The 21,406-nt window shown below is 46.1% G+C and overlaps 1 protein-coding gene across 1 annotated transcript in view; it reads left to right on the top strand.

Moving 5' to 3' along the window:
- Positions 1-2,407: 2,407 nt before the first annotated feature.
- Positions 2,408-21,406, top strand: part of LOC126412672 (4-hydroxybenzoate polyprenyltransferase, mitochondrial) — a 124,236-nt gene continuing 105,237 nt past the window's right edge. Inside the window, exon 1 of the mRNA XM_050082377.1 lies at positions 2,408-3,141. Within this exon, the coding sequence (XP_049938334.1) occupies positions 2,793-3,141 (349 nt within the window). The 5' untranslated portion in view covers positions 2,408-2,792. The remainder of the gene's footprint in view (positions 3,142-21,406) is intronic.

The raw sequence follows: 21,406 nt of genomic DNA, 5'->3' as shown, positions 1-21,406 counted from the left end.
ATCCCAAATACATTTTCTATTACTCTTCTTGCCCTGCATGCTCTATAGTTAAAAATACGTTGCCAACTATTTTTTTCATGCAGATCTGGAAATGGTTTCACAATATTTTCCTCTAGGCCAAAGGCTTCGTCAGCGACGAAAACATATGGAACAGGCTTGCTCCTACCAGGAAGAAGAGTTGATGGTGGTATATTTAGAGTTTTGGTTTCTAACATTTTGTAAAATGTGATGTCTTTAAGGACACCACCATCTGAAATCCTCCCTGCGTGCCAACATCAGCGTAAATTATTCTATAATTAGCATCAGCAATTGCTAGCAAAACAATGCTGAAGCGCTCTTTATAATTAAAATAAACTGTTCCACTGCTGGGTGGTGTCACAATGTCAATGTGCCTCCCATCTATAGCTCCCAAACATCTGGGGAAAGTCCATTTTTCTTCATATTCTTCATATTCTTTGGCAATTTTCAGCCATTCCTCTGCAGTAGCAGGAAGCTGGAAAGAAAATTGTTACTCTTTTAATTTAATTTACGCATGGACACTCAAAAAATTCTAAATACATTAAGATACTTTGATTATAATGTATGCATAACATATAGCTCACTTTGCCTTAGAAATGTGTTATGTATTTTAAAGGTCATGGAAGCCCCAGCCACAGAAGGAGATGGTGAAGGAGAAGGAGAAGGAAGCATTAGTTTCCCTTTCGATGTGACAGAAATGGAGGAGGTGACATTTGCCACGCCCCAAGAAGACATTGTGGAAGTGGAAACCACTCCAGTCATCTCTGTGCCTCCATGGAAGTGGATGTGCAACCGTGTCACCCTGTACCACTCCAAGTCCGAGTGGAAGTGGTAGATCAAGTGCACTGAAGAGAGCCAGGAGAGACCTGGATGAAGACCGAGAAGGTCTTTTACAGACCTTAAGAAAAGTTGGCGACAATTTAGCAGGCAGAAAAAGGGACCAGTTTACCCACTTGGGTGACGTGGTCGCCAATAAGCTCAGATTTCTTTATGAAAATGGCCATACTAAAATTATGGCAAGACTTGAGAACGGAATATACAGATGTTTGCAGGAGGCAAACGATGAACTAATAGATGCAAATGCATCATAATTTATGTATTCTTTAAAAACATGTATAAATGTTGAAATATGCGTGTAATGTGCTGTCAAGTACTACTTAATAAAACTAAATACAAATTAATATTGTTGGATATCTTTACTGTGAAGAAAGTGTCCTCAGAAATTGTGATATTGTATTACTGAGTGAAGCATGTCAGTCGATCCAAAGAACTAAAAGCTAACCCATTTCAGTAAAATTTGAGAAATTTATGCTGCAAAATGTATGTGCCGTTAAAATTTTAGTTCCTATTCCAGCATCCCCACGTGGTTATGTTGGCAACATCAACGGCGCGGTAGAAAATTTGTGCTGCTGTTCCTGGTTGACAGTTACTTGTATGTACCCTCGTCCGCTCGTTAAAAGTAATTGCCCTCGTAAAACGAAGATTTCATGACAAAACATTTGCATTGTCGCGCGATTCCTAATGCCAACGTCTCACACACGATTGTCGGCATTAGCATCCGTTGTCAACATTATCACGCGAGGCCGCCGGAAAAATAGCAAAGAACTGATATACGTGCCAGATGCATGAAAAGATTATATAATGTATTACATACTCTGAGATATATATATATATATATATATATATATATATATATATATATATATATATAAAACTTTTACCTTCACTTCTTGGGATAAAACTTGCACAGAGGCCTCGCAAAGACGAAGAATAATGTTGCATATGGCACTTTTTGATATTCTATGCAGATACATTAACGTCGAAAAGGATCCCGAAAGTTTGTGTTGGTTTTGGACACAAGAGGAGCAACAAGAGATAGCAAACCGCGGAAATCCTCCATACTCATCCTAACATAGTTTCTAAAATATGCGCCATCCTCTAGCGTTAATTCCTGAACGAGCATTGCTTAAGCTCCGTGAATAGCGCGTTTGCGAAGAAACTCTCCCTGCCACCATCTACGCTTCCTCCGCCTTTTCTTCCTATCATCTTCCAAAAGAGCAAGTGTACCAGCACATAAAAATGTGAAATCTTCCAAATCGTCGTCGGAAGCCATCGCACAGTGATACAAATCAGTGTAAACACACGCTCATACATGTATGAAATTGATACTTGTCAACTCATACAAGTCGCCATACACGTCGCAAAGTCGCATATACATGTATCTCATACATGTGCCGATACAAATCGCAGTGTAAACGCACCTTAATATCTATGCTAATCTCCCGCTCATACGCAACGAACTGTCTGCGCAAATGTGATGTGCGGAGGTATTTGCGCAGACTGTTCGTTGCGTGTTGACTGGCCTTTAACCAAACGTGATTACGTAATTTATTAAACATGATCTTTGTTTTGTTCGAGGTAACCGCTGTTGAGTGCCGGGAAAAAAAGCGTTTAGAGAGCAGTTGTGCGTGAACATGTGAAACGATAATGTTGTCAGTGGGAATGAAGGAACAAGAAGTGGAATTTAATTAGTCAACAACCTTGAAAAACAACCTTGTCGCAATGTAGCCAGTGTTTTCCGAAGTGCTGTTACGTATAATATGCTGCAGAATCGTGGCATCGAGTAGAAGTGCATATAACTTAGTTCTGTCCTGTATTTGTGTGTGATTTAATGTGTTGAACATTTCAGTACGTAAAGCGGTAGAAACTGTTCATGCTCTATTAACTGTATGGGCCTTCTACCTTTTGCAAAATAATCCGCAAGTTCCAATAGGATGTCTGTCACAGTCTTCTCTCTCTTGCGCAAGCGCTTATCTCCAATGCATATATCTGCGAGACGACTGATTTCTTGGACTGTGCTAACGACGAATGAACAACTACATCGGCACACAAGGTTGTCATCCGAGCAGGTGACGTTGAGAATTCTGTGTGGAAGATATTGGAAGTTGCGCTGCATGAACCTGGTTGCTCAGTATAATACCACAGCTCCGAAGAGCTACTGTTATAAAGATGACACGACCTCCGTTGTTAGGAAAGAATCACCTGACAATGCACCAGATACAAATAATTTATTGCCAGCTCTCTTGCCATATGCCCAGTTAATGCGGCTTGATCGTCCGATTGGTAAGTCTCATTGTAGGTAATTAAGAGTTTCTTCTAGAATTGGCCATTGATGAATTTTTCCGTATTGCAACTTATTGACAGAGGAACATGTGCAAAAACTAGATCACGTTGTAAGTAGGTAGGGCCTCTCTCTGCTATATAAGACATACATAATGATTTTGTTTGGTCAAACAGCGACCACATGCTTATTTGTAAAACGCCCCCTCTAGAAGAGTCATGTGCAAAACCCCATTGTGCTGCGTTCATTGCCAATTTTGCAGGTGTAAAAATTTTGTACATGTCGGTGCATAATGGTTTCAGTGGGGCATTTCAAAGCTGTCGTATTTTTGGGTGTGTAAGATTTAGAAGTTAAACGTACCACTGCACCAGCTGTCTGATAGGATTCATGAACCTTTCAATTTTTAAATAATTATAGCAACTAATATGCTTAGCGCAGTCGCTAATGATGTGGTAGAATTTTATTTTTGTATATGAAATAAATTAGTTTACACCTATTAGGTGCGTGGCAGAGAAAGGAATGGGAAAAAATGGTTTTTACAATTTGAGAGAATATTGTGAAGTTATTTTTTCAAATTTGCTGTATAATATTTTACTGGTAGTCATAAACTTTCATTATGATTGGGTGGTAATGACATTTTGTTTTTCTATTACTTTTTATATTTTATTATAGCTGATAGTGCATGTTAGGTGTGAGACGCTTTGCCCATAATAAATTTATCGTAGAGCTTACAAAAATGATTGAAATATTCCAGACAACTATGAAACAAGAGTGAAGGCATATTAGTCTAAGAGTTTATTATGCAACTCCATGATGGTGGCTACACCTTTCAAAAACATTTTTGAAGTAAGCTCCACAATTACTCTGTAAGGCTAAATTCATAAACGGGCATTTAATAATAAATAAGGAAACAGTTTTCTTAAACCAGCTACTTAACACGTATTGTACCCAGAAATCCTAACCGCAAAAACCAGTTAATTTCTCCTCCCTGGTGCTGGTTCACGTAAAACTGATGCTGACAGTACTGTTAGAAAATGTACGTGCTGATCATCCGACCTCACAAAGGTGGATGGTGGCATTGTTTTTACAAAATTAGTCTGCTCAGTCTCAACATATATATTTGGTGTAGCAACTGAGATATCACATAGGCCTGTATTAGACTCAGAATTGGCAATAAAAAGCCCTAACCACCTCACAAATATCATGTACAATGTTATCAGATCTCTCTTCGCATAATGTTTGTTTCGGGTGACAGTTTGCAGTAGACATGTAGTAGTACCACTGCCTGTTGGTAGACATTGGCAGTACGTTCTTAGCCCTGCTGACTGCTATTCCCAATGCTTCAGAAGAAATTTTATGAAAATTTGTCTCTTATTGCTGCTTTTTAAATTTTCTCACTCTCATTGTCAATGTATCCTTTCTGCAGACCATTTTTTGCTGTTCTTCATTTCCTGTCAATGTTGCACTGCTTTCTTATTTTGACAAAACTCACTGCATCTCTCTTACTGCTTCTCTTTACAGTGTTTTTCTTCAGCTGCTAGCTTCTTCCTCCAGTTCTGCTAGCTGACTTGTCCAAGTGTATGAGGCATAGCCACTAGATTTAACCAATATTTTGAAGATCATATCAAGTTAGACACATGCCTAACAAAATGAAATTACAGAATGCTACACCTCATACCTCAGAAACAAAACATAATTAGATGAGAGTTGTTGCTTCAAGTAGACTTACTTGATGCTGAAATTAGAGAATAGAAGTTCTCAATCTAGAGGCCACAGTTTCACAGCTTCAGCTCAAAAAAAAAAAAAAATGTGCTGAATGCAGAAATACCCTGTTGGCTCCCACCTACACAGTGAGAAATGATCATCGTGATAAAATAAGTGAAATCAGCTCTCACAGAATGATTTAAGTGCTCGTTTTTCCCACACGCTGGTATTTATTTATTTACACATCAAGTTCCGTAGGACCAAATCGAGGAGCAAATCTCCAAGGTCATGGAACATGTCAGTACATGAAATTACAACATAAAAGTAATAACAGGTAAAAATAAAATGTTTATGAACCAGAAAAAAGTCAATCCATAAGTTTAAGTAAACACAATCAACAATACGACAAGAATCAGCTTAATTTTTCGAAGAACTCATAGACAGAACAGGAGTGACCTATGAGGAAACTCTTCAGTTTTAATTTGAAAGTGCGTGGATTACTGCTAAGGTTTTTGAATTCGAGCAGTAGCTTATTAAAAATGGATGCAGCAGTATACTGCACACCTTTCTGCACAAAAGTTAAGCAAGTCCGATCCAAATGCAGGTTTGATTTCAGCCAAGTATTAACTGCGTGAAAGCTGCTTATTCTTGGGAATAAGCTAATATTGTTAACAAGAAGTGACAGTAAGGAATATATATGTAGAGGGGCCAATGCCAAAATACATAGACTCGTGAACAGAGTTTGACAAGAGGTTCGTGAACACCACTTATTGCCTGAACTGTCCGTTTCTGATTAAAAAATATCCTTTTAGAATGGGAAGAGTTAGGGCCTATCCCAAAGTATAATACGACACGAAATAAGTGAATGAAAATAAGAAAAGTAGACTAATTTTCGTGTCTAACGATTGCTCACTTCAGATACCTTTCAAATAGTGAAAATGGCAGCATTAAATCACTGAACAAAATCCTGAACATCCGGGTTTTCCGTGACAGTTTACTATCTGAACACCTAGAAATTTGAACTGTTCAGTTTCACTAATATGCTCATTCTGTGAATTAAAACGTCAGGTTTGTTGAATTGTGTGTTAGAAACTGTAAAAACTGAGTCTTACTGTTATTTAGCATTAGTTTATTTTCTACAAGCCATGAACTTAGGTCATGAACTTTACTATTTGAAACTGGGCCAATGTTGCACAAAACATCCTTTACTACCAAGCTCATGTCATCAGCAAACAGAAATATTTGAGTTACCCATAATACTAGAGGGCTATCATTTATATAAATAAGGAACAGGAGTGGCCCCAACACTGATCCTTGGGATCACCCCCCCCCCCCCACCCCCCCCACCCACATGACTGTACCCCACTCAGACCCCACATCACACCCATTCTCAACATTGTGGTGAATAATGGCCTTTTGCTGTCTGCTGTTAAAGTAAGAGGTGAACCAGTTAAGAGCTACTCCCCATATCCTCTAATGGTCCAACTTCTGGAGCAATATTTTGTGATCAACACAATCAAATGCCTTAGTTAAATCAAAAAATATACCTAGTGATGGAAACCTTTTGTTTAACCAATCCAGTATCTCACAGAGGAAAGAGACTAAAGCATTTTCAGTTGTTAAACAACTTCTAAAGCCAAACTGTACATTGATAGCAAATCGTGTGATATAAAATGATCAATTATCCTTACATACACAGCCTTTTCAATGAATTAGCAAACACTGGTGACATAGGAATATGTCTAAAATTGTCTCCATTATCCTTTTCTCCCTTTTTATAAAGTGGCTTTACTGCTACTTTAATCTTTAAGGAAACTGACCATTCCTAAAGGAAAAATTATAAATATGGCTAAATACAGGGCTAACATGTGTAGCATAGGCACTCCATGATATCCATGGGAGTCCTTAGTCTTCAGTGATTTAACTATTGACTCAATCTCCTCCTTGTCTTTACCACAGAGGAGTATTTCAGACGTCAGTTTCGGAAAGGAATTTGCCTAGAGAATTACATGATTCCTTGTAGAAACTGAACTTTTATTTAATTCACCAGCAATGCCCAGAAAAGGATTGTTAAATACTGTACATATATCGGATTATCACTAACACATATTTTTACTATGAACTGAGTTTATATCGTCGACCTTGTGTTGCCGACCACACACTTCCTTCACAACTGACCACATCGTTTTAATTTTATCCTGTGAATTATCTGCTCTATTTGCATACGACATACTCTTTGCGTTCCTAATAACCTGTTTAAGCACCTTACAGTACTGTTTGTAATGGGCTACTGTAGCTGTTAATGTGTGGAACTGTCGAGAAATAGCTTGAGGTGGTTCGATGAACCCTCTGCCATGCACTTAATTGTGAATTGCAGACTAATCATGTAGTCATAGAAGAGATTGTTAGGCATGTGACTAGATCTGCTCATCTGAATAGATTGTTGGCAGCCATTTTTAGTAACTTAGGCAGTGATGCCAGATATGATTTATAGATCCTATGTTCAACTATCAGTGGTACAAACTTTGGAAAATACTTTCCTCTTGCCCTGGGAAGGAAAAAAGGTCACATGCGTGATAGGAATTGTACTGTTTCTATGTTTACTTGTACAGCAGTCTTAGTACATGAATTTCTGGTGGTTACTTTTATTTTGTATACCAATTTAGTTTATTTGAAAATGAAATAAACCTATCTTGTCCAAAATACTGTGAAATGCACTCAGTAGGAAGACCCAAGTAAGGTAATTTATTAATGAACCAAAACAGCTGAGCTTTTTCCATTCCGTCTTTGCCTTCCAGTTCATTGTGATACAGTACCTACATATTTAATTGTTTCTGTTTACTTGAATAATGTCTCTTCATTCCAATGAAACTGATTTTAAGGAAGTGGGAGGGCAGTCTTTCAGGAGCATAATTACAAAGCAACATAGGATACAGACTTAGAATCCGAGAAGTTTCCAGTTGTCTTGGGTTTTTTACACTCATGTGCCAATACATTTACTCTGTAATGATATTTGTAATTAATAGGTAATAAGATTGAAATTAGGACACACTTTGGAATCTAAAAGTGAAACACAAGAAGACTCTGGTTGCTTCTTTATGGTTTCGAATATAAATTTCTTGTGCAAAGTAATCTGAAACTAATTCACATTTGTCAATAACAAAATATTAGCTCTAGTAATAATAAGGGGTCGACAGAAGCATCCGATCCCACGCGTCGGTTTTGACCCGTGACGTAAGGGTGTTGTCGTGTGTGACGTCATAACGGCGCGGAGTTTGGTTTGAGTGTGGCTGTCTCCAGTTCTGTTTTATCTTATTTTATTTACGTTTCTGATCTGTTCGTTCTATCTCGTGAGATTTTTTTAAAATTTAAAAACACTTATTACTTATATTAATTATCTGTTTCCTCGAATTTCTGTTTTAGTTTATTATATTTATCTTTCTGATCTGTTCGTTCTATCCCATGAGATTTTTTTTTTTAAAAAGACAAAAAACACTAATCAGCTACTGAAGCATCTTTATCTTCTATGGGTTGCAGGGGTTACGACCCATGGGGAGGTGGGTGGGTATTCGTGCATGGCTGTCTTCACTTACACGTTGTAGCTACGCAAGGCGTCTAAATTTGTTTATATTTAGTTTGGCCCCCATCCAAAACATCCCATTTCCCGCACTTGTCCCGTTAGTGTCATTAGGCTTCTTGTGGAAAGTGTGTGTGTGTTTGTTTTTGTTTCCGCCATATTTGTGACGTCATGGGTCAAAGCAGACGGGTGGGATCGGACGCTTCCGTATTTCCATAATAAGTTTTATTAATATGCTTCATGTAAGTAGTCCGCATTGGATGCTTCTCTTTCCTAGCCAATAACTTGACTCTTTCCACATCCGTAATTCTTCATGGAACATGTGTGACTGAATGACTGTGCAGTATCGCTTTCTGCGCTGTCGACGATAATGGACTTCATAACATGAATGCGCCTTATATACAGCACAGTAGCCAGTCTGTTGTGGGTGGTGGGACTGCCATGTACCCTGTTGGTTGTAGCCCCCTGACCACACAGGGATTGCTGTGCTGAGGCCTGCACCATTAACTCCCCACCTATGCCAAGGAATAGATACCAGTCACCCTGGGGCACTGGGACTCCCGGCAATGGCCATCATGCCAGGTGGCCTTTGTTGCGGCTGGGTGGCGCCTGTAGGGAGGGCCCCTGGTTGGAGTGGGTGGCATCAGGGTGGATGGCACGCCATGAAGCGTAGTATGTCATCTCTTGCTGGTGATCAAACACCAGCAGTCTCTAAGCGGTCAAGGTCTTAATTCATTGCTAAGAAATATGGCCTCAAATCGTTCCTGCCCCTGGCCACACCATGGGAGGAAAGACAGGCTAAGGATGGCAACAAAACTTATTCACACTGGTACCTTGTATGTATGAGAGTTGATGGGGAATCTTTCTTGTCAATGAAACCTCAGTTTTTTTGTGGAGCATTTAGAAGACAAGTTTGGGGAGGTGGAGGACTTGTCCAAAATGCGGTCAGGGTTGGTCTTGATCAAAACAGCTTCCTCTGCCCAGTCACAGGCACTTCTCACCTATGACAAGCTGGGGGATGTTTCTGTTTCCACAACATCCCACAAGAGCTTAAATATGGTCCAGGGTGTCATATTTCACAGGGACCTCCTTTTGCAGTCTGACAATGAGCTGTGCATCAATTTAGAACTGAGAGGTGTCCATTTCATCCAACGCGTCCACTGGGTTCCAAGGGATAATCAGGTAGCCACTGGTGCCTTGATTTGGCCTTCGAGGGTGACACATTACCCAAGAAGGTCAAAGGTGATGGTTTACCGCTGTGACATAGAGCCATATATCCCTCCCCCAATGCGATGCTTTAAGTGCTGGAAGTTCAGCCATACCTCTTCCTGCTGTACCTCCAGTGTCACCTGTCGGGATTGTGGATGTCCTTCACATTCCAATACTCCCTGTGCCCCACCTCCCATCTGTGTCAACTGCAGAGAGCACCATTTGCCTTGTTCGCCAGACTGCAGGATTCTCCAGAAAGAAAGAAAAATTAATGGAATACAAGACCCTGGACCGACTGAGCTACACTGAGGCTAAGAGAAAATGTGAGAGGCTACATCTTGTGCATATGACATCAACCAATGATGCCGCTATGACAACGGTTCTACCATCTTCCGTTCCACCGTGTGCAGTTGCCCCTCAGAGCCGTCAGACTCCACCTGCACTCTGCCCTCTTGGTGCTGGGGGGCACTTCCCTCCCTGTTGCTCCTGCACAACCTACTTCAGGAGCAACCCCCCCCCCCCCCCCTCTCCCCCAACCATCGGGGATGCCAGTTCCCCTTCTCAGCTGGAGAAATATAAGTCTTCTTCGGTTCCTCTCGCCAGGTTCCTACCGGTGGCAGAGCTGACACCCGCCAGTGGCTGAAGCAACCACAGGTAGTTAGTTGGTCGTAGGGCTTCACAGTCTTTCTCAGTCCCCGAGACTGAATCACTGAAGCCCTCCCAGCCGGACAAACCTAAGGAGCAGCAAGAGAAACCTAAAAGAAAAAGACCCCCCAAGAACCATGGCACCCACACCACCACTACCTACAAGCACTGTGTCTGATGATGAGGTGGAGTTTATAATGTCCACTGAGGACCTAGGCCTCGCTGGGCCCTCAGACACAATGGATGTGTTTCGTGATCACGTAATTCTCCAGTGGAATTGCAGCGGTTTTTTCCACCACCTGGCTGAGCTATGGCACCTTCTTTCTGCCTTGCTCTCCAGGAAACCTGGTTCCTGGCAGTGCGTGCCCTTGCCCTCCGCAGCTATAAGGGATATTACAGGAACCGTAGCGACTATTATAGAGTGTCAAGTGGAGCTTGCGTCTATGTCCTGGACTCGGTATGTAGTGAACCTGTGCCCCTTCAAACTCCTCTTGAAGCTGTGGCTATCAGGATAAGGACGACACAGGAAATAACTGTCTGCAATGTATACCTTCCTCCAGATGGTGCAGTACCCCTGAGTGTATTAGCTGCACTGATTGATCAATTCCCTAAACCTTTCCTACTTTTGGGAGATTTTAATGAACTCCCTAAACCTTTCCTACTTTTGGGAGATTTTAACGCGCACAACCCCTTGTTGGGTGGCGTGATGCTTACTCGCCAAGTCGACCTCTGCGTCTTAAATACAGATGCCCTGACACATTTCATTGTGGCACATCACACATATTCTGCTATTGATCTCTCGGTTTGCAGTCCTGGCCTTCTCCCATCTATCCACTGGAGTGCACATGACGGTCTGTGTGGCAGTAACCACCTCCCCATCTTCCTGCCACTGCCGTGGCGTCATGCCCATGGATGCGTACCCAGAGGAGCTTTAAACAAGGCATACTGGGAAGCCTTCGCCTCTGCTGTCACCACTGAATCTCCCCCTCATCTTCCCTAGAGCACCTAATAGCCCTTTAAGCGGCTCTGTGCCCGCATTTGCCAGCTTATAAAAAGACGGGAAAGGAGTGTTGTGAGAGGTATGTGTCGACTATTGAGTGCCATAAGTCACATTCCCGAGTCTGGACAAAGATCAGATGTCTTTTTGGGTACCACACCCCAACAGGTGTCCCTGGCATTAACATCAGTGGTGTGTTATCTACCAATGAAACGCAATTGCTGAGCACTATGCTCGAGCCCTCAAACAGTGGATGGAAAGGAAAGTCCTCTCATTCACTACATTCCACAGTGAACCCCGTAATGCCCCATTTACAGAGTGGAAGCTTCTCAATGCCCTTATGCATTGCCCTATCACAGCTTTTGGGCTGGATTGGATCCATGGTCAGATGATTAAACATCTCTCGTCTGACTATAAGCGACATTGCTCGTCGTCATGACCCGAATCGGGTGCAATGGCATCTTTCCATCGTAATGGCAGGGGACCAACATCATTCAGTGCTCAAACCCAGTCAAAACCCGCTTGATGTGGATAGCTATCGGCCCATCAGCCTCACCAACTTTCTTTGTAAGCTGCTGGAACATATGGTGTGTCGGTGTTACATGGTCTTCTGGCTCCATGTCAGGGTGGCTTCCGCCAGGGTCGCTCTACTGCTGATAATCGTGGGTCCCTCAAGTCTGCCATCCAGACAGCCTTTTCCAAACGCCAACATCCGGTTGCCTTTCTTTGACTTATGTAAAGCATACTACATGACCTGGCGACATACATATCCTTGCCACATTGTGTGATTGTGGTGTCTGGGGCCTGCTCCCTATTTTTATCCAAAACTTCCTGTGGCTCCGTAGTTTCCATGTCCAAGTTGGTGCCTCCCATAGTTCCCTCCGTATTCAGGAGAATGGCATTCCACTGGGCTTCGTATTGAGTGTCTCTATTTTTAGTGGCTGTTAATGGTCTGGCAGCAGCTGTAGGGCGGTCGGTGTCATCTTCTCTATATGCGGATTACGTCTGCATTTCGTACTACTTCGCTGGTACTGGTGCTGCTGAGCAGTGCCTACAGGGAGCCACCCACAAGGCGCAGTCATGGGCTCTAGCCCATGGTTTCCAGTTTTTGGCTGCAAAGTTGTGTGTTATGCACTTCTGTTGGCGTCATACCATTCATCCAGAACCGAAACTTTACCTTAAGGACGATCCACTCACTGTTGTGGAGACATATCGATTCTTAGGACTGGTTTTCGATGCCCAATTGACTTGGCTACCTCACCTTCGTCAGCTGAAGGGGAAGTGCTGGCAGTAGTACCTCAATGCCCTCCGCTGTCTGAGCAACACCAACTCTACGCTGCTGCAGACTGCAGAGCCCTTGTTCAGTCCCGCCTTGACCATGGGAGTCTGGTTTATGGTTGGGCAGCACCCTCAGTGTTGGGTTTACTTGACCCAGTGCCCCACTGTGGCATTCTCCAAGTGACAGGAGCTTTTATGAAGAGTCCGGTGACCTGTGTCCTTGAGGAGGCTGGAGTCACTCCATTGCAGGTTTGCTGCTGGCCAGTTACGTTGCACACGTTCATAGTTCTCCTGCGCATCCGAATCACCATCTCCTTTTCCCACACACGGTGGTTCATCTCCAGCATCGGCAGCCCAGGTCAGGGCTTCCAGTTGCAGTTCGTGTCTGATTCCTTCTTTCCAAACTGTAGCCCTTGTCTTTACCATCTCTACTTGAGGTCCATTCACGTACACCTCCATGGTGTACACATAGGCCGCAACTTCGCCAGGGCCGTTCACATGGCCCAAAGGACTAAGTTCACCCCGCAGCTCTCCACTGTCACTTCCTCTTGATTCTTGACATGTACAGAGGTCATGAAGTGGTGTCCGGTTGACAGTGGCCCATATTCTGGTGCACTGTCCCACTTTGACTGCCCAGCGACGAAATCTTTGGTTACTGGACTCGTTGCCGCTAATTTTATCTGACAACGCCTCATCAGCTGATTTAGTTTTATGTTTTATTCATGACGGTGGGTTTAATCATTTGATATAAATTTTAGCGCATGTCCTTTGTCCCTCGGTGTCCTCCACCCTAGTGCTTTTAGGGTGGAGGTTTTATCATTTCAATCTCTTCTACCTGTTTCTTGGGTTTCTGTGGTTTTCTTCTCCCCTTTTGTCCATTTAAGTGTTTGTTGCCTCCAGTCTCACTTGTTTTATTCTCACCCTTGTGGCATTGTTTTATTCGGAATAAGGGACTGGTGACTTAGCATTTTGGTCCCTCCTCCCCCTCTTTTTAAACCAAACAACCTTGCCTCATGTCTGATACCCCCGTAATAGACATAGATGCTAGACCTGTTCCATACGTCCACCCACCATGACCTACTCCAGTCCGGTCACAAACATAACCTATCCCGTCAAAGACAGGGCTACCTATAAAACTAGTCATGTGATCTACAAGCTAAGTTGCAACCACTGTGTTGCATTCTACTTCAGGATGACAACCAACAAGCTGTCTGTCCGCCCCCTGCGGGTCCGGGGTAAGAATAGGCCCGAGATATTCCTGTCTGTCGTAAGAGGCGACTAAAAGGAGTTTCAACCGTTTCGGCCTTCTATGTGATGGTCCCCCTTGGGGTTTCACCTCCATTTTTCAAAATTCTACAGAAGTACGAGCCTTTTGGGGAAGGACACCTTACATGGTGTACCACTGGTCCTAAGTGCACTAAGACCTTGGCACTCAGCATTGCACCGGCGTTGTAACCATACCCACTATTCCTCAAATTGGGCCTAAACGCCTGATGGGTTGTCCAAGTTACACCCATAGTGCATCTCCATCTGCACCAGCGATCATGATGGACTTTCCATGGCACCAGAAATCCAGCACGGTAGCCAGCCCGTTGTGGTGGGGTCGTCATGTACCCTCTAGGTTGTAGCCCCCTGACAACACAGGGATCGTACTGCCGATACCTGAGCTGCACTCTCCCCACGTCGGCCAAGGAGTAGATGCCCGTCTCCTTGGGGCATCAGGACTACCGGCAATGGTCATCCTGCCAGGTGGCCCTTGCTGCGGCTGGGTGGCGCCCGTGGGGAGAGCCCCTGGTCGGAGTGGGTGGTATCGGGGCGGACGTTTCGCAGATGAAACGTCAACATGTATCAGGTCGCTCTGCGGCCGAGTCTTTCAAAAGAAAAGGTACCGTTTCTAGTTCTGGTTCTCCTGACCTTTCCCCCTTGGCCACTCCATGGGAGGAGGGACAGGCCCACCGGCTTGGGGGGAAGTACTTACCCCACTATTTGGTCTGTTCTCGACCCGATGGGGGGACATTCGCCACCTCCAAGCCCATGTTCTTTGTTCAGCACATTGAGGACGTCTTCGGGGAAATCGAGGCTCTCAGCAAGATGCGTTCAGGGTCCGTTCTTATCAAGACCACCTCCGCCACACAGTCGGCGGAGCTCCAGGCGTGCGACCGCCTAGGGGACATCCCAGTATCCATTGTCCCACATCTGGCACTAAATAGGACGCAGGGGGTTATTTTTCATCGTGACCTCCTGCTACAATCTGATGAGGAGCTCAGGGCCAACCTGGAGCGCCGAGGCGTGCATTTCGTCCAGCGAGGCCCCAAAGACCGTCGCATCGACACCGGGGCCTTTATCCTCGCCTTCGAGGGGGACGTTCTCCCGGAGAAGGTAAAGGTGATGTGCTACCGGTGTGACGTGCGACCTTACGTCCCGCCTCCTATGCGCTGTTTTAGGTGTTTGCGCTTTGGGCACATGTCGTCACGGTGTGAGGCTGAGCCCCTTTGTGGCGATTGTGGACGTCCTCTTCGTGAGGAACATACATGCACCCCACCACCTCGGTGCGTTAATTGTCCTGGCGTCCACTCGCCTAGATCCTCAGACTGCCCCGCATATCAGAAGGAGAAGAAGATACAAGAAATCAAAACTTTGGATCGGCTCTCTTATTCTGAGGCCCGGAAGAAGTACGACCGCCTCCATCCCGTGCCATTGACCACTTCGTTTGCCTCAGTTGTGTCCACTCCTTCCGCGGTATCCTCACCCCTATCCTGTCCCCCCTCCGCCTCCTCCGCCCATCAGGGGGCTCTGCCTCCGCCTCCCAAATCCCTCCCTTCCAAATCCTCCTCCCCCATGGCCCCCACCCCCTGTGCCCACCCTTCCTCCTCCTCCTCCTCCCCCCCCCCCCCCCCCACCACCACCTGAGAAGCGACCCTCTTCTCAGGCATCCATCGGGGAAACATTCCGGACCCCAGCTTCCGAGGTCCGACGTTCCAAAATGGACCCCGCGCGTGAGGACCTTCTTCGGGTCCAGCCCACCATCCCTGTGCCTCCTCGGCCTTCCAAGAAGGCCTCCAAGAAGAAGTCTCTATCCCCCTCTCCACCCCGGCGCGTTTCGTCTGACGCTCCATCCGTGAGTCGCTGCTCCCGGCCGTCCTCAGTTTCGCCGGGACGCTTTGCTGCCAGGCGCTCCGCCGGCCTTTCGTCGGCAAATGATGCGGCCCGTCCTACACAACCAGGGACAGCGGCCGCAGCTGGCGACGAGTCGATGGAACCGGATCCGCCTCCCGTCGGTTGTAGCGTAGTTCCCTCGCAACCTGTCCCTCCGCGGCCGTCGAGGTGACCAGCTCTTCCCCCGTCTCGTTCCCCCAACCTTTTGACTAGCGATGGCGTTGTTTCATTGGAACATAAGAGGTATTCGATCTAATCGGGAGGAATTACAACTGCTCCTCCGCCTGCACTGTCCGCTCGTCCTTGGTCTCCAGGAAACCAAGTTGCGCCCGACTGACCGTATTGCTTTTACCCACTATACCTCGGAGCGGTATGACCTCACCCCTGTGGACGGTATCCCAGCTCATGGTGGGGTCATGTTGCTCGTTCGGGACGATGTTTATTACCATCCCATCCCATTGACCACCCCACTCCAAGCAATAGCTGTCCGCATTACTCTTTCTGCTTTTACTTTTTCAGTTTGTACCATCTACACTCCACCATCATCTGCTGTTAGTGGGGCTGACATGATGCACCTGATCGTTCAGCTTCCCCCGCCGTTTTTATTGTTTGGCGACTTCAATGCCCATCATCCCCTTTGGGGCTCCCCTGCGTCCTGTCCAAGAGGCTCACTCTTGGCGGATGTCTTCAACCATCTCAATCTTGTCTGCCTCAATACCGGCACCCCGACTTTCCTCTCGGACTCTACTCATACCTACTCCCACTTGGACCTCTCGATCTGTTCTACCACTCTTGCCCGTCGGTTCGAGTGGTATGTCCTTTCTGACACCTATTCGAGCGACCACTTCCCCTGTGTCGTTCGTCTCCTGCACCACACCCCATCCCCACGTCCTTCGAGCTGGAACATACTGAAAGCTGACTGGGGACTTTACTCCTCCCTGGCGACCTTTCCGGACCACGATTTTCCCAGTTGTGACAGTCAGGTCGAATACCTCACGGCTGTTACCATCAATGCTGCCGAACGTTCCATTCCTCGTACTACTTCTTCTTCACGTCGCGTTTCCGTCCCCTGGTGGAACGAGGCTTGTAGGGACGCTATCCGTGCTCGACGACGTGCTTTACGCACCTTTCGCCGCCATCCTACGTTGGCGAATTGTATTGAATACAAACGACTCCGAGCGCAATGCCGTAGAGTCATCAAAGACAGCAAAAAAGCTTGTTGGGCCTCTTTCACCAGCTCCTTTAACAGTTTTACTCCCTCTTCCGTCGTTTGGGGTAGCCTGCGCCGGCTGTCGGGCATTAAGGCCCACTCCTCGGTACCTGGCCTGACCTCAGGTAATGAGGTCCTTGTTGATCCTGTGGCTGTCTCCAATGCCTTTGGCCGCTTTTTCGCGGAGGTTTCAAGCTCCGCCCATTACCATCCTGCCTTCCTTCCCAGGAAAGAGGCAGAAGAGGCTCGGCGACCTTCCTTCCACTCGCTGAATCTGGAAACTTATAATGCCCCCTTTACTATGCGGGAACTCGAACGTGCGCTTCACTGTCCCGGTCCTCTGCTCCGGGGCCAGATGCCATTCACATTCAGATGCTGGCACACCTTTCTCCGGCGGGCAAAAGCTTCCTTCTTCGTACCTACAATTGCGTCTGGACCGAAGGTCAAGTCCCCATGCGATGGCGTGACGCCGTTGTTGTTCCTATACCCAAACCCGGGAAGGATAGACACCTTCCTTCTAGTTACCGCCCCATTTCTCTGACAAGCTGTGTCTGTAAGGTGATGGAGCGCATGGTTAATGCTCGGTTAGTCTGGATTCTTGAATCTCAACGACTACTTACTAATGTCCAATGCGGCTTTCGTCGCCGCCGCTCCGCTGTTGACCACCTTGTGACCTTGTCGACATTCATCATGAACAACTTTTTGCGAAGGCGCCAAACGGTAGCCGTGTTCTTCGACTTGGAGAAGGCTTATGATACCTGTTGGAGAGGAGGTATCCTCCGCACTATGCACAGGTGGGGCCTACGCGGTCGCCTGCCCCTTTTTATTGATTCCTTTTTAACGGATCGAAAGTTTAGGGTACGTGTGGGTTCCGTATTGTCCGACGTCTTCCTCCAGGAGAACGGAGTACCTCAGGGCTCCGTCTTGAGCGTAGCCCTTTTTGCCATCGCGATCAATCCAATTATGGATTGCATTCCACCTAATGTCTCAGGCTCTCTCTTTGTCGATGACTTCGCGATATACTGCAGTGCCCAGAGAACATGCCTCCTGGAGCGCTGCCTTCAGCGTTGTCTAGACAGCCTCTACTCATGGAGTGTGGCAAATGGCTTCCGGTTCTCTGAAGAGAAGACGGTTTGTATCAACTTTTGGCGATATAAAGCGTTCCTTCCGCCATCCTTACATCTCGGTCCCGTTGTTCTCCTATTCGTGGAAACAACTAAGTTTCTAGGGCTCACGTTGGACAGGAAACTGTGTTGGTCTCCACATGTCTCTTATTTGGCGGCCCGTTGTACACGTTCCCTTAATGTCCTCAGAGTTCTTAGCGGTTCATCTTGGGGAGCGGATCGCACTGTCCTGCTTCGCTTGTATCGGTCCATAGTCCGATCGAAGCTGGATTATGGGAGCTTCGTCTACTCGTCCGCTCGGCCATCCCTCTTACGCCGGCTCAACTCCATCCACCATCGGGGGATACGTCTTGCGACCGGAGCCTTCTACACTAGTCCTGTGGAGAGTCTTTATGCTGAAGCTGCCGAGTTACCATTGACCTACCGGCGCGACTTACTGCTGTGTCGGTATGCCTGCAGGCTGTTGTCTATGCCCGACCACCCCTCTTACAAGTCCTTCTTCGCCGATTCTCTCGACTGTCAGTATGGGTTGTATGTGTCTGCCCTGCTACCCCCCGGAGTCCGCTTCCGTCGCCTGCTTCGACAATTGGATTTTGCCCTCCCTACCACCTTCAGAGAGGGTGAGAGCCCGACACCACCTTGGCTCCAGGCTCCGGTTCCTATTTATCTCGACCTCAGCTCACTCCCGAAGGAGGGTACTCCGGCTGCAATGTATTGCTCACGGTTTGTCGAACTTCGTGCTCGACTTGCCGGTCACACCTTTATTTACACCGATGGCTCCAAAACTGACGATGGTGTCAGCTGTGCCTTTGTCGTCGGGGCCGCCACCTTTAAATACCGGCTCCTCGACCAATGTTCCAGCTTTACGGCCGAGCTTTTTGCTCTCCATCAGGCCGTTCAGTATGCCCGCCGCCACCGCCATTCATCGTATGTACTCTGCTCTGACTCACTCAGTGCTCTTCAGAGCCTTGGAGCTCCCTATCTGGTCCATCCCTTGATTCAACGGATACAGCAGTCCTTCCATTCTTTCGCTGATAATGGTGGTTCTGTCAGCTTTCTGTGGGTTCCCGGACATGTAGGAGTGCCTGGGAATGAGGCTGCGGATGCTGCAGCCAAGGCTGCAGTCCTCCTGCCTCGGCCAGCCTCCCATTGTGTCCCGTCATCTGACGTTCGTGGGGATGTATGTAAGAGGCTTGTGTCGTTGTGGTGGGATGCTTGGTCATCCCTCCAAGGAAACAAGCTCCGGGCAGTAAAACCGCTCCCAACTGCTTGGACAACATCCTCCCGACCATCTCGGCGCGAGGAGGTCCTTCTGACCAGGTTGCGGATTGGGCATTGCCGGTTTAGCCACCGCTACCTGCTCTCCGGTGACCCAGCCCCGCAGTGCCCTTGTGGTCAGGCATTAACAGTGCGCCATGTTTTATTGTCGTGTCCCCGTTTTAGTCAATTTCGTGTTATCCTGTCCCTGCCATCTACTTTACCGGATGTTTTAGCTGATGACGCTCGAGCAGCTGCTCGTATTCTGCGTTTTATAACTTTAACTGGCTTGTCCAAAGACATTTAACCTTTTTACTTATTTTATCTGCATCTTTGTCAGGTCCTTCTGGTGTCCCCCCATCCGCTTGAGTTTTAGCAGATTCCATGTGCTCTAACACCAGTGACTGGGCGCTAATGACCTCAGCAGTTGAGCGCCCTTAAACCCTACCCAAAAAAAAAACAAAAAAAAAAAAAAAAAAAAAGGCTGTCTGTCCACATGAATGGCCACTGACAAACTGTGGCCAAGAAATAACTGGACGACCCTGTTGCTGAGCATGCAGCCCAACACGACATTCCTCATTTCATTAACTGTTCCACAGCCTATAACATCTGCATCCTTCCCACCAACATCAGCTTTTTCTGAATTGCGCAGGTGGGAACTCTCCTTGCAATGTATCCTACATTCCTGTAACCCTCCTGGCTGCAACATTTGTTAGTCATTGTCCTTACCCATCTAGCCCCTTCCTGTTCCCATTCCAGCACTACACAGCCTTCTATTCCACCAACGTACCCAGTCTTTTTACTTCTCTCCTTTTCTGCTACCCCCTCCACTCTCCCCTCCCCCACCCAACTGTACCTAGCTGTGCTACCCTCTCTCTACCTCATCCCTCCTCACTCCCATGGGCAGCACTTTACCATCCCCCACCTCTTCCTTGCTATCCCTCCCCACCCCAGCCTTCTCCTTATCCCCACTCAGTTCTCTCTCCCATCATGCAGTCTGGCTTCAGCTGATTGTGTGTGTGTGTGTGGTTTTGTTTTTGACAAAAGGTGTTGTTTACCGAAAGTTCACTTGTGACAGTCTTTTTGTTGTGCCTGTCTGTGACTCGGCATCTCCGCTCTGTGGTGAGCAGCAACTATCCTTTTCATAATATTGTTACATTCCATCCTGGATTTTCCATTTTTAGATCTTCTACACTACGCCTGTTCATCCTCTTTTGGAGTACTGCTGCACGGTGTGGGATCCTTACCAGATAGGTTTAATTGAGTACCTCGAGAAAGTTCAAGGAAGGGCAGCACATTTCGTATTGTTGAGAAATAGAGGGAGAGTGTCACAGACATGATACGGGTTTTGAGGTGGACATAATTAAAACAAAAGTTTCTCGTTGTGAGGGGTCTTCTCGTGAAATTTCAGTCACCAACTTTCAGCTCCAAATGCAAAAATATTTTGTTGATACCAACCTGCATAGGGAGAAACAGCCATCATAATAAAATAAGGGAAATCAGAGCTCACACAGAAAGATGTAGGTGTTCGTTTTTTTCGCATGCTGTTAGCGTGGAATAACAGAATTCTTGTGAATGTGGTTCGATGAATGCTTTGCCATGCACTTAAGTGTGATTTGTAGAGGTAGATGCAGATGTAATGCGTGCATCCAGACCAGCGAGGGTGCAGTGTCATACTGATAAATGGGCTTGTATTGCAAAGGTTTTTGTAAATTTACTCAGTTTCGTAATCACTGACATAACATCACATATGCTCTTAATCCCTGAAGTTTCGCTTTATTTCCTCCTCCTCCTCCTCCTCCTCCTCCTCCTCTTGGTGCTTCAGTTTTTTGCCGGGCAGAGTAACTACTGCATTATACAACACATTGTTTTGACCTTGAATGAGAACCTGTTGGACACACTGTATTTTCGCAATGATATTATAGCCATTGGTTGCCACCCAGTCACAGTGATTATGAATGCAGCTGCAGTTCTCTCTTTTCTGTAATATATGTGGATCTTTTTTTTTCATGTTTGTAATAGTTAACAGTTATGCTCAGTATACATGCAGGATTCATTTCATGTGATAAAGTTGGCAGTGAAAGTGACCAGATTTGCCCCGAATTCTGTA

Source organism: Schistocerca serialis, chromosome 7, assembly GCF_023864345.2.
Source record: "Schistocerca serialis cubense isolate TAMUIC-IGC-003099 chromosome 7, iqSchSeri2.2, whole genome shotgun sequence".
In the NCBI taxonomy this organism is placed as follows: domain Eukaryota; kingdom Metazoa; phylum Arthropoda; class Insecta; order Orthoptera; family Acrididae; genus Schistocerca; species Schistocerca serialis.
The sequence above is the reverse complement of the archived record's forward strand: the minus strand, read 5'-3'. Positions and strand labels throughout refer to the sequence as shown.